At 39.3% G+C, this 13126-nt stretch overlaps 1 protein-coding gene across 4 annotated transcripts in view; it reads left to right on the top strand.

Moving 5' to 3' along the window:
* Positions 1–13126, top strand: part of HECTD4 (HECT domain E3 ubiquitin protein ligase 4) — a 195019-nt gene that overhangs the window by 59858 nt on the left and 122035 nt on the right. For all 4 annotated transcript variants that reach the window (XM_027862558.1, XM_027862548.1, XM_027862540.1 and 1 more), the window contains exons 2-6: positions 2405–2922; positions 7032–7121; positions 7436–7566; positions 11588–11696; positions 12385–12523. In XM_027862558.1, coding sequence (XP_027718359.1) covers positions 2405–2922; positions 7032–7121; positions 7436–7566; positions 11588–11696; positions 12385–12523 — 987 coding nt within the window. The remainder of the gene's footprint in view (positions 1–2404; positions 2923–7031; positions 7122–7435; positions 7567–11587; positions 11697–12384; positions 12524–13126) is intronic.

The raw sequence follows: 13126 nt of genomic DNA, 5'->3' as shown, positions 1-13126 counted from the left end.
TGTGCAATTTGGCATTAGAAATAGCCAGCCACATACCTCATTTTATGAACCATCAAATATTATATTTCAGAAGCACTTATGTTTGAACATTGATCATAAAATTAAATATCTAGGTTTAATGTTACAGAATTGTTCATCTATTCTTGAATCTAATAAAAGCCCATTTTGCATTTTTTAGTAGTGGCTTCCTATAGCTGAGCTGATCCATGCCTGCTAAAGCGTGAAGTCATATATGTGCTGCACATATGGAGCTTACTCTTTTTAAAACCTTTTTTAAGCTGAAGAAATCACAGAGTCGATAATGGAAAAGCTTTGGAAGGAAATATTTAAATTGTCTAGATTTTCTTAGACTCAGGAAAATGATGAGATCAAAAGGCTCATAACTGCTGCAAAACTTTTGTTTTATGTTGTGTAGAAAAAAAAAACAGAAACTGGAATAATAAACTTTGGTGTGTTCTTAGTGATGATAGAAGCATCAGCATCTATAGGCCTTAGAAAGGAAATGCTAACTTGATTCCCAGAATAACAGTATCCTTAAATGTGGCTGTAAAGGCATTTAGGAACAAGCATTTATTAAGCACCTTCAATATGCAAGACATTATGCTAAGCACTTTTTTTTTTTAACAAATATTATCTCATTTGATCCTCACGACAACCCCTGGAGATAGTGCTATTATTATCATCACTGTACAGATGAGGAAACTAAGGCAGACAGGTGAAGTGACTTGCCCAGGGTCACACAACTAGTAAGTGTTATGTGTCTGAGGCAGGATTTGAACTCAGGTCCTCGTGACTTCAGGGTCGGTGCTCTACCACTGCGCCACCTAGCTGTCCCTCAGCTAGTGTTTGAGATCAAATTTGAACATAACTCTTTCTGACTCCAGGGCAAGTGTTCTATCCATTGTGCCACTTGGCCAGCTGGCATTTAGTCCAAGTGTACATGGCCAGAGATCCAGGTCATTGAGCAGTTAGTTTCTTCTTGTTTGCTAGAGATTTTCAAGGATTTGGGAAGACTCTGCTAGTTTCTCATATCTGATACCATTTTAAGAGAATAATTCAGGAACTGAGGTTTTTCTTTATTAATGCAGAAAATGTGGACTGGAAAAATGCAGGCTTGGCAAGCATGGAGAAGGGTATTTAATAACATTATTTACTATTAAAGCTTTTCTTTAACAGGGACTGAGTTTGCTATTGTATGAAAAGCCTTGTGATGTACTAAGAGTGAGACAAAGGTTGGACATTGGCAGTAACTAATGTGGTTTTTAGTGTAGCTGAACCTAATAGTAAATTTCTGAGTACATGTCTAGCCTGGTTGAAACTATCTACATTCAGTATTAGCTTTGACCATGAATAGCATTTCAAACTTTATAGGTAGTTATTTTATTTTGACTTGCTTTTTTGATTTTCCAAAATCAACATTTTTCAAATCTGTGGAGCAATGTACACACATTTTATAGCTTGTCCTTATAACTCCAATATTTACATTGTGTCCAGAAGAACTTGTTATTTTAGTAGACTAAATTTGAGATGAAAGGAAATTGGTTTTTGGTTATTAAGAAAAATAACGTGAACCATAGCCTGTATATTTTGTGATATCTCCACCAGTGATTTAACATAATATTTTTTACTTTCTATTTTCTGAGTGTCTGCATGCTTTGACCTTTTAGTATAATGAGAACCAGACTCCATCATACATTACTTCTGTTTTTATGTGTAGCTCTCCCAAATTGTTCTGTATTGTGTACTTTCTAACCTAGGAGAATTTTAGTGCATGAACTCCTTGAATCATAAATTTGGTTTGAATCTTTTTCTTAAGAGTTGGTTCATCTCTTAGTTGATTGAACAGTTAGTGTTTTTATTCCTGGCTGCTTAAAATCAAGGGGAGCTTCCAGATAATTGTATGTTTTGGTAAGAAGGTGGTGGAAGGAAGGCTTGGGTAAATCTGTATATTGTCTCAAAGTGAGAATGTGACCTAATTAAAAATTGAGATCTATCTAAAATTAAAATACCGTATTTTATGATAAATACCTAGAAGTAAACACTATGAATTTTTTTTTTAAATAAAGGTAATAGATTTTCTGGAGAAGTAAATCCTTTTTGCTTTTGTATAAAATTTTTGGCTTTGAAGTTTGATCATAATCTTTTTCTTCATTGCATTTAGGCAGTGATTAAGCCAATGTTCTCCCTCCTATTTTAGGGGGAGGCTTAGCAGAAATATTTAGGAAAAGCTCTTCCCAACAATAAATAACTGATCTCATGGTGCGTGTTTTTATATATTGTTAGAATCAAAATAGTTTTAGGTAATGGTATTAAGTTACGTTTTGCTTCTTTATTCTTAGTGATGACTGATGAAATGGACACATTCATTGTCGGATAGTAACGCTTTATTGCTTGCTTTTCTTAGATTTTAACATTTGAGACCAAAAATCCTACTGAACTCGCTGAACGTTTGCGGTCTGTGTGTGGGAATCAGAGCAATGCCTATGCCCGCCTGCTTGAATACCGTCTGAATGCCCTTCGAGGACTATGGAACGCTCAGCGCCAGCTGGCTTTGGAAGAGCAGCATGAAAGGGAAAATTCGGGTGATGAAGAAACTTTGGCTCTGCTCAAACGCCAGGGGTTGTTACAGCAGCCCGAGCAAGCGCCATTCACATCTCGAATGGGGCTCCTACTGGTTTTTCCTCTCCTTCAGTCCCAGAGTAGAACAGACCCGTCTCTCTGTAATATCACAGCTGAGGTGCTGTTGAATTGCCTTCGAGACTGCCAGCCCTTGAGTTTGACTAAGGAGCCAGCTGACTGTCTAAATGGAATCGAGGCTCTACTCTGCTCTTGGCTAGAGGAGACATCTGCCACCGGCCAGTATGTTCCACATAAGCAAAAGGAGAATGCTGCTGCTGCTCTTGTAGCCTTGGCTTGTGCAAGGTAAGGGGAAAATAATTATCATCCTGATGACTCCCATTTAGGCAGTGTTTTTCAGTTTACAATTCACTTACAGAACTCACTGCTTGCTTTAATTGCTTTAATGACTGCTAACTGGGTCAGGTTAGAGTGATGGTTGATAGGTCTTATAGCAAAAAATTTGTTTGCTTGTGTTTTGAGACAGTGCATCTAAGTGGGAAACCAGCACTTACCAATATTCACTCATTCTAAGTGAATTATATTTTATGCCAGATGATTGACAAAGTGATATTATTTACATATCTACCTGGTAGATGGTCAGACGTTTTTGAGTTCTCCTATAATTTTTATATTCATTTGCAAGAGTAAATTAGCAACATAGAGGTAGTTTGTTTGAACCCCCTTATTTGTTTGATCCTTATATGTGACATTCAAGGCTAGAACTTCATCCAGGTCATGCCCTAACTATTCATGCTTCTCAAGGCTGTCCCCTTCTGTCTTGTCCCCTTCCCTCCTCTCCTTCCCTCCTTTTATTCTGTTTTGTTTGGTGATATCATAAGCTGCCATGGATTCAATAATCGTCTCTATGCACGTGTTTCTAGAATCTATTTGCCCAGGCTTAACCTCTCTCCTGTCCTCCAGTCTCACATCTCCAACTGTCTATTGAACACTTGAACTGGATGTCTGATAGATGTCTTAAACTCAACATGTCAAAAATTGGACTCTTTCTTATCCCACAAACCCTCCTCTCTTCCTAACTTCCCTGTTACTTTTGAGAGTAGAACCATCCTCTTAGTCACCTATGCTCAAACCATTGGTCATATAGATGGCTCTTCACTCTCTCCCACCCCCCATATCCATATAGTTGCCAAATCTTGTCTATTCAGCTTCCTGTTATCTCTTGTATTGCCTTCTCTCCTTTTCCCCTGCCACCCTGGGCTAGGCCCTCATCTCCTTACACCTGAATTCTTGCAATAGCCTTTTGGTTGGTTCTTAATGCTTAAACAAAACCCTCATAAAAGCATATATATACTTTATATTTAAAGCCCTCTGATAAAGTGATTGCAAATAAAGTATTAGGGTTTTCAGAAAGCAGAATTTTAAAGTTTAAACTAATTTTTTTTATTTTGGAGTTCTTTACTTTGTACTACTTCATGTAACTCTTCCTTGGTTTCTCTGAATTCATCATCTTCAGTAATCTTTATAGTACAGTGACATTCTAATACATCCATATACCATAATTTGTTTAGCCATTCTCTCATCAAGTGATACGTAGTCTATTTCCAATAAATATTCCTGCTATTAATATCTTGCACACTCGGTCTCTTTGTGCTGTCCTCAACCTTGTTGATTACAAAGATGTGATTTCAAAACCCATGGTCTGAAATCACAGGGTCAAAGGGTATGAAAAATATAGTGACTTTTTAATAGCAAGATCCATGCTGATATTTCTGGAAGACTCTGATGTTCCCAGCTGAAGTTTCTTTTTCCATTTCTCACTCTCATGGAAAGAATCTTCTATTGATTATATCAATATCTGATTGCTTCTTACTATTTTCTAAGTCATTTTGGCCATTTCAAATTCAAAGTTGATTTTCAATGGCTGAAATTTATTTTTAAAGCAAAATCTGACCAGCAGTTATTTTCAGTTTTATCACTTTGAACAAACTGTCATACCTTAGTTTTAAGCCCTAAGAGAGTATATGCAATTGTAGGAACCTTGTAAATGGTTCATTGCAGAAGTCTGCTCAGGTGGTCTCTCTCTGTTGCTCCGTCTGTCTGTTGAGGCTATCAGATATAAGAGAGGGAACAGAAAGCTGGACAATGGGTCTGATCACATCTAGCATTTAATAATGCTATATTATGTAATGATGGTGCTTTTTTTTTTTTTACTTTTTGAAGTGCTTTTTATCTCATTTTATCTTCACAGAGCCTTACTGAGGGACATAGACCAGGAATGATTATTATCCATATTTGACAGGTGTAATGAACTAAAGTCAGGAAGGTGTATTCAACAAACATTTGTTGAGCACCACCTTGTGCTTAATTAACACTGTGCTGAAGTGCCAAAGATACAAAGACAAAAGTGAAAACAGTCCCTTCCCTGAAGGAGCTCCCATTCTAATGGGGGGACCACATTTACTTATGTAATTATGTACAGAATATCTACAAAGTGAATAAAAGATAGTTTTGGGTAGAGAATGTGCTAGTAACTGGGGCCGTAAGGAAAGACTTCTTTAGAAGGTGGTACTTGAGCTGACCAGGGATTCCAAGAGGTGGGGGTGAGAGGAGTGTTCAATGGTGGGGGGGGGGACATGGGGACAGCCAGTACAAAGGCCCAGAGATGGAACCATCCTATCTGTGGAACAGCAAATAGGCCAGTATTGGCTAGATCACAGACTGTACAAAGAGGAGTAGTGTTTAAAAAGATTGAAAAGGTAGGAAGGAGCCCAGTTGTGTGGAGTTTTAAGTGACAAACAGTTTCTATTTGGTCCTAGAGGTAATGGAGTCCCTGGAGTAGGAGGGGGTGACCTGGTCAAACCTATGTCAGCTTTGTAGAGGATGGATTGCAGTGGAGAGAGACTTGAGGCAGGCAAACAGTAATTACAGTTAGAGGTGATGAGGGCCTGAACTAGGATGATGGCACCATGAATGGAGAGAAAGAAATGTATGTGAGAGATAGTGTAGAGACAGAGACAAGACTTGGCAATTATGTTGTGTGTGGTGGGAGAGGAGCTGAGAATGATAGCAAGGCTACAGACGTGGGTACCTGGAAGGATGTTGGTGCCTTACAGTCATAACGGGGAAGTTTGGAAAAGGATTGGATTAAGGGGGAAAGATGATGAATTTTGTTTTGAGTTGAATTTGAGATGCCTACAACATGTCCTATTTCATGACTAAAATTAGTGACTAAAGGTCAAGGAGGGACTAGGGCTCTCTGTATCTGGTCATCTGAATAGACATGGTAATTGAGCCCTGGGGAGTTGACCAGGTACGCAAGTGAGGCAATGTAGGGAGAAGAGAGGCGCAGGACAGAGCTTGGGGGACATCTATAGTAGTGAGCATGATATAGATGATTAATCAGCAAAGGAGACAGAGAAGAGTCGGTCAACAAGTAGGAGAACCAGAAGAGAACCATGTCATGAAAATCTAGAGAGGAGAGAGTACCTAGGAAAAGAAGGTGATCAGGAGTGTATGTCAAAGATTGCAGAGAGCTCGAGAAGGATGAGGGTGCAAAAAAGGCTGTTAGTTTTATTGATTAAGGTATTATTGGAATTTTTGGAGAAAGATGTTTTAGTTGAATGATGAGGTTGGAAGCCAAATTGCAAGGAGTGAAGAACAAGGTAAAAGAAGTGGAGATGCTGAGTATAGTTTGACTGAGGAAGAGAGGATACAGGACAACAGTTGGCAGGGATAGTGGGTTCTAATGATGCTATTTTAAAGATAGGAGAAACTAGGCAGCACGGAAGAAAGCAGTAGGTAGTAAGTAACCGAGGTGATGATAGTGGGGATGGTGTGCTGGAGAAGATGAGAGAATTGGATCAAGGGTGTATGCAGAGGCATTGGCTTTGGTAAAGGAGAAGGGGCACCTCTTCATTAGAGACTTGTGGAAGGAAGCAATGGAAGACCATGTCAAGGGCTTGTGAGATGAAGACGGTGGGGAGAAAAGGGAGCCCTTGGCAATCGGCCTCATTTTTTTCAATAAAGTATGAAGTGATGATCATAGATGAAAGAGTATTTGAGGGAGACAACATGGGAGGCTTGAGAAGAGGGGAAAAAAAAGGTTTGGAACAATTGTTATGGAGAGTGGGGTAGAGAATCAATTAGGGAGGAGTGAAAGGATTATCTTGCTACAGTGAGGGTCCAAATCATCAGATTCTCACAGTGTCATAAGAACATAAATTTAGAGCTGACCTTGGAGACCAGTTCATTCAACTTTGTCCATTCGCAGAGGGGTAAACTGACACCCACAGAGTTGAAGTGACCTACTCAAAGTCACCCAGCTAAGTGAGGCAAGGCAACAGCACATGGGAAAACAGCTGAAACCTGTTCAGCTTTTAAGAGGCTACAAAACTTTGTAGTTATCAAGTCATCTTGCCTTATGTTTTGATGTATTTCTATTATTTTTTCAGGGGATCATTGAAAACATTTGTACATACAGTCCATCTATTACAGAAACAGACAGATCTGGGGTCTCTGCCTGTAGCTGATGTACTATACAGGTGAGCCTCTATTTGAAAATGGCCTATATGTTTAAGACTTCTTTAAAAGTGAGATTTTACCATCCTCAAAGACAAACATTAAGGTAAGAACTGTCCAGTTACATTCTGAAGAAATATCATGATCAAATTCTCATTGTGTCAAAATTTTGTTCATCACAAATTCTACTTTCTTTGAAAATTTTTTGTACTACTTTGGGGCAAATTTGAGAATGTTTAATCTTATATTCAAATGTCTTGAGTTGTTTTTTTTTCAGATGGCAGGCTTTTGTCTTCTTATTGGAATGAAGAACTTGAATGTCTTCCCTTTTTTATAGGTTGCTACTTTTGGAAGGAGGTCCCGGATCACCATCCTGTTTGCTTGGGGGCAAGCACATGGTTTCTTGGGGGTATGAAGATATGCTACCAGCACCAGATAGTAACACTGGTTCCAGTGCTGAAAGTAAAGGTACTTTGGGTTTGGGGGAGGTGAGAATGATTTTTACATGTACCTCTGTGTTTAGGGTCTCCATAATTTTCCAAGGTTCCCATAATTTTATATTGGTTACTTTTATTGTCAACAATATAAAACCTGATAGTGTAGAGAACAGAATGCAGGCAGTTTTATTGTTACAAAGCATATCTGAAAAACTTACATATTCCTTAAAAAATACTCATGGATATTTGAATCTGGTCTCAGGTGCCCAACGCAGTAAATGTTGGAGATGGGAAGAGATCATCAAGCCTTGTTTTCTTTTTTTGGTGCATGATGAAAGGCACCTAAGGCCTAAAAAGGCAGCCAATAAAGATGGGAGAGAAGGAGGAAAATTCTTGTGCATCCTGAATTAGAGTGCATTTGCCGAGTTACCCAGTGTGCTAGGTCATGGCATTGTGCATGCAGAATTTCTGACCCATTGAGCTAAAAGGTGCCCCTATCATTTTCTAGATGGAGAAACTGAAATTATCTTATTGAAGATTTGAAAAACAAAGTTTCTTCTGTGCTAGGAGGAAAATCCTAACAGTCTCTTTCCTAGTTACTTCAGGAGCACTCAGTTGGCCCAAACCTGGGTGTACCCAGGAATCTTTAGGGGGGTTTTGAACTCTTCCTACCTTTCTGGACTCTCCTCCATTGTTCCTATGATATCAAGTTGTATAACTATGAAGTAGTCCTCGAGCAAATGATTACATTGGGGGCAGAACTTAGGCTTGGAGAAAAGAACAGTGAGAGCTGTTTCAAAGTGGGATGGCTTCCTTGGAGGCAATGGGCTCCCCATCCCTGGGGGTCTGCAGACTCAGGCTGGAGGAGCCCTTAGCAAGGATGTTGTCACAGGTTCAGTCTTGAGTTGGATTAGAGAACCTTTCAGATCTCTTTCAGCTCCGATCTTCTGTGATTCTGTAGCCCATGAAAGCCTGCTTAGTAACTTGGGTGATGGGATGCTTGGGAGTATAGAATTATTATATTTAACACTTAAAAATCATTATTAAAGATAGCAAGACCTTGTATTCTGTAAGGTTTACAAAGTACTTTCTGTCCAGCCTGTGTAGTGCAGATATTATTATCACCATTTTACAGATGAGGACAGAGCCTCAGAGAGGTGAAGTGACTTGTCCAGAGTCATACACCTCCAAAATGTGAGTCCTAGAGTTAGAACTCAGGTGTCCAGGCTCAGTTCTCTTTCTGGCACAGCACACTGTCTACGCAACAGTCTTCCTCTAAATTCGTATGAAATTAAAGACCTTAAAGATGAGTTGACTATTCCTGTCCTGTAGTGTAAGGAAGTCAGACCCTGTAATCAGAAGACCTGGGTGTTGATGCTGCTGCTGACACATGCTGGCTGGGTGAGCGTGAGCAGGTCCCTTGACCTCTGTGTTCTTCAGGCAGCTCTCTGGAGCCTGAAGTCACAGATAAATTGCCTTTGGCCTTCATCAGTGGAGGGAGTTTCCACATCAGGAAGAGATTATGAGCAGGTGAGATTATGAGTTGAAATTAAACAGCAGCAGCAACAACAAAGCTCCTACACTAGTTATACCTTTGCAGGGCATTTTAATTTCTTTTTCAAAAAACTTCTGTGCCCTTATGGACAGTATGGTGAAATAAGAGACCGAATGATGTCGTGATGGGGGAGATCTGCACTGCCGATCCAAAGAATGGTGATGGTTGACTTGGTCTTCAGTGGACTGCTGACCCTATCCTAGTCAGCATCTTTTATGAATGACATGAATGGAGACATATTAGGGATGCCACCCAAGCCGGAAGAGAGATAGCCAGTGTAACACACCTGATCCGATCAATCATCTTAACTGTGGGCTGCATTATTGGGCCCAAGCTGGCTAGATGACTTTAAACAGAGATAAGCTCACTTAATTGGCTTAGGTGGGATGCGGTTGACCAGGCTTGCCAGTGTTTTGTGTGGGAAAATCCTGGGATATTTTGTTGACCAGAAGTTTTATATGCACTGACTGTACGATTAGGCTGACCAAAAAAAAAAAAAGGTTTCACAATTTTAGGACTCCGGTTAGATCAGAAGGATTGGGGGTCTGGGTGCCGTGTTTTATGAGGGACAATGAATGACAAACTAGAGTCTCATCAAGGACCTGGGCATTTTTAGCCTGGATAAAGACAAAAGGGAGAATCAGATAGGTATTGGCAGATATTGGAAGAGGGTTTAGATTTGTTCTGTGTTCTGAGCAATACAAATTAGAGAGGCAGATTTTTGGATCAGCACTAGGTTCTGAGAATCCTTCTAAGTATCAGAGCTGTCCAACAACAGAACGAGCTGCCTCATGGTATAGTGAGCTCTCTTTCCGGGAAGCTGTGTGCCCGAGGTGCTATGGGAAGCAGGCTCCAAGGCACATTTTTCTCTTGAGTTCTGGCTTCTTTTCTCTGCTTCTTCCTGTCCTCCTGACATCCAGTCTTTCAAGAGCCCTTGTCTTCTCTCTCCCCTTTCCCCAATCAGAACAATCTAGGAAACAATGTAATTGAGCATCTCTTCCCTTTCTGAGGGTCTTTTCTCTAGTCAGGAAGTGAAAGGCAGTGGGTTGGAGTGGGCCGAGAGGACAGGAGCTTGAACTATACTTCTGCTGCATGTTCCCTTTGGGAAAATAGCTTCCCCTGCACAGGCCTCGACTTCTCTTTCTGTAAGATGACAGGGTTGGATTGGGTGACTTCAAAGGTGCATTCCACTTCTAAAGTCTCAGATCCTCAGGACTTTTCCTCTGTGACAGTAATCATCAGCAGGACAGGGCAGGGTGGTATTGGCTATTTGGCAGCAGGGGCCCCTCTTAGGATCTCTGAAATCACATATTCCAGTTCTGGGTTTAAGACTGGACAAGTCTATCCCACTCCTATAAATTTCAGAAGTCAGGAGTGCTTCAGAAGAGATGGGGTTAGTACTGCATGTACACACATACTTAACCTCTCTCCATCCTCCAGTAACTAGCCAAATTTTCTGTGTTTGCTTTTTGGCTTATGGATGTCCTTCTTGGACAGCCATTCTGAAATACCATCAGTCGGTTAACAAGCATTTATTAACATTTACTATATGACAAGCACTGTGCAAAGTGTTGGATACAAAGACCGAACCAGTCCCTGCCCTCAAGAAGCTTGCATTCAAACAGGAGAGACACCGTGTAAATGACTGGGTATATATAAGATACATAAAGTAGAGGAAAGGTCATCTGAGAGGTGATAGCACTGAAGGGACCAGGAAGGTCTCCTGACCAGGGAATGTTTTATCTCTTAGTAGAAAACAATCTTTCACATAATCCCAGGATTGGAAGGGAACCCAGAAGCCATGGAGTTCAGGGGTCAGCAAACTATGGCCTTTGGCTCAAATCCCGCCCACCACCTGTTTTTGTATGGCTCTGGAGCAAAGAGTGTTTTTTAAAAATGTTTTTAAATAAAGTTTTACAGTATTAAAAAATGGTAAAACCATTTTTACATTTTACGCACAAAAACAGGCAGTAGCAGGATTTGGCCCTTGGGTAAGAATTCTGTCTACACCATCTCAAGAAAGGGGCATCCAGCCACTGCTCAAGCCAGTGACAGAAGGACTCATCCCTTTGACCTTTAGGCCATTCTGGTTATTAGGAGATTTTCTTCACATTAAGCCTAAATTTGCTCTTTGCATCTTCCACATCTCTTCCTTCAAGCCAAAGACAGTCAGTTTAATTCAATTTCTACATAATATCCCCTTCAATGCATGAAGACAGCTGTCATGGTGAACCTTCTTCCTGACCTTAGTTCACCCTTCCAAGTGTTCTCTCTTTCTAGGCAGATCAGCTCCAGTTCTGTCTATGGAGCCTCATGTTTCACATAAAGTGACTTTGTCTTTGGGAGCCCACAATTTAAAATCTCTTAATCTGTTAAGATACTTAAATTTTAGAAGATATGTGTGTGAAGATACATACATAATTGTAATAATTATAGATCTACACACAGACACACACACATTAATTAATTAATTAATTAATTAATTTATTTATTTCAGATGCTGATTTGGGGCGCTGCCTTACAGCGGATGGTCTTTACCTATATACTACTAACTCTGTTGGTAGAGGAGTAAGCAAATTGGGATCTGGATTACATGGTACTTTACGGTAAGCTGTGTCAAATTTGTTAGATGTTTTGGTTGGAATATTTCCTTTTTTATAAATCTCTGTGAAAGGGAATTTTGAGTAGTCAGACTGAAGAAACTTGCTTTATATTAATAACAAAATTGCCCTTCTAAATTGAGACCCAAATAATCCCCCTTTCACTGCCATTTTCTTTTTCATTTAATCTTTCCCTTGTCTTGAGTAGTTTTTAAAAGGTAGATTTTGACCTTTGACCTAGTATGGAAGCCACAGAATCTTGCGCTCCAGCCAGAAACTGCTTCAGGTTTATATTTCTGAAACTATGTCAGTAACTTCTTTGTTGCTAAATAAAAAAATTTTATGGTTAAATATTTACATACACTTAGCTTGGAGATTGAACAAGTAGTGTTTCTCCATTAACAGAGTCTATGAATTTTAATCCCTTCAATGGAAATAAAAAGTGAGATTCTATTACCGATTTCTCTAGATTTTTTAAAAGATATTTTTTCATCTGTTGTTAATTGTGCAGAATTTTTGTTTGCTATACAAGTTTTCAATCAAAAAATGAATATTATTTATTTCTCTTTACCTCAGAGGTTCTGCATACTTTAAGAGTCACTGCTGTTAGTATTAGTAAGTCAGAAATATTGTTTGTATTTGATAATTTTTTTAATCACAAGTTATTAAACACGCACGAACTCTTCTCTTGCAGAGGTTTTGTGTATTGCCGTAATGATGAGCTGGAGCCAGGATGGGTTGCTTTCGGCAATGGCAATCTTCTTCATCGACCTGTCTCTTTTGATAATAAACCTCATTCCCTTTTCCAGGTCATTGACCAGAATACTCTTCAGGTAAAATAAAATAATAGTGCTTTGGGGGATGTTTAAAAATTATTATAAAATATGTAACTTCTCATTATAAAGAATATCACTTGAACATATATTCAAATAAAAACCTAGCTGAACATACGAATAATACCTTCTCATTTTCTTCCTCTTTATTACCTTCTCATCTCTTTGCCCAGTTACATATATCTAAATGTATTTCTAATAGTCTTAGTCCATGTCAGTTACTTTTCTAGTTTTTCTTTCATTGCTTCCCATTATTTCATATGACTTTCCATATTTCTTTTTTTTTTAATTTTTAATTTTATTTTTAGGCGATTGGGGTTAAGTGACTTGCCCAGGGTCACACAGCTAGTAAGCGTCAAGTGTTTTGTCTGAGGCCGAATTTGAACTCAGGTCCTCCTGACTTCTGCGCCACCTAGCTGCCCCGACTTTCCATATTTCTCTGTAATTGTCACGTTTGTCACTTTTAAGGACAGCAGAGTATTGTACTGCATTGATGTGGCAGTTTGTTTAGCCAGTCCCTAACCATTAGACACTTAAGTGGTTTCCAATTATAGATATTATAGGTATAAATATCTCTGCATAGATAAGCTTCCTCCCCTTTAA

This window comes from Vombatus ursinus, unplaced genomic scaffold (genome assembly GCF_900497805.2).
Source record: "Vombatus ursinus unplaced genomic scaffold, bare-nosed wombat genome assembly UNPS02001287.1, whole genome shotgun sequence".
Lineage (NCBI taxonomy): Eukaryota > Metazoa > Chordata > Mammalia > Diprotodontia > Vombatidae > Vombatus > Vombatus ursinus.
This window is presented reverse-complemented; position numbering and strand designations above follow the sequence as displayed.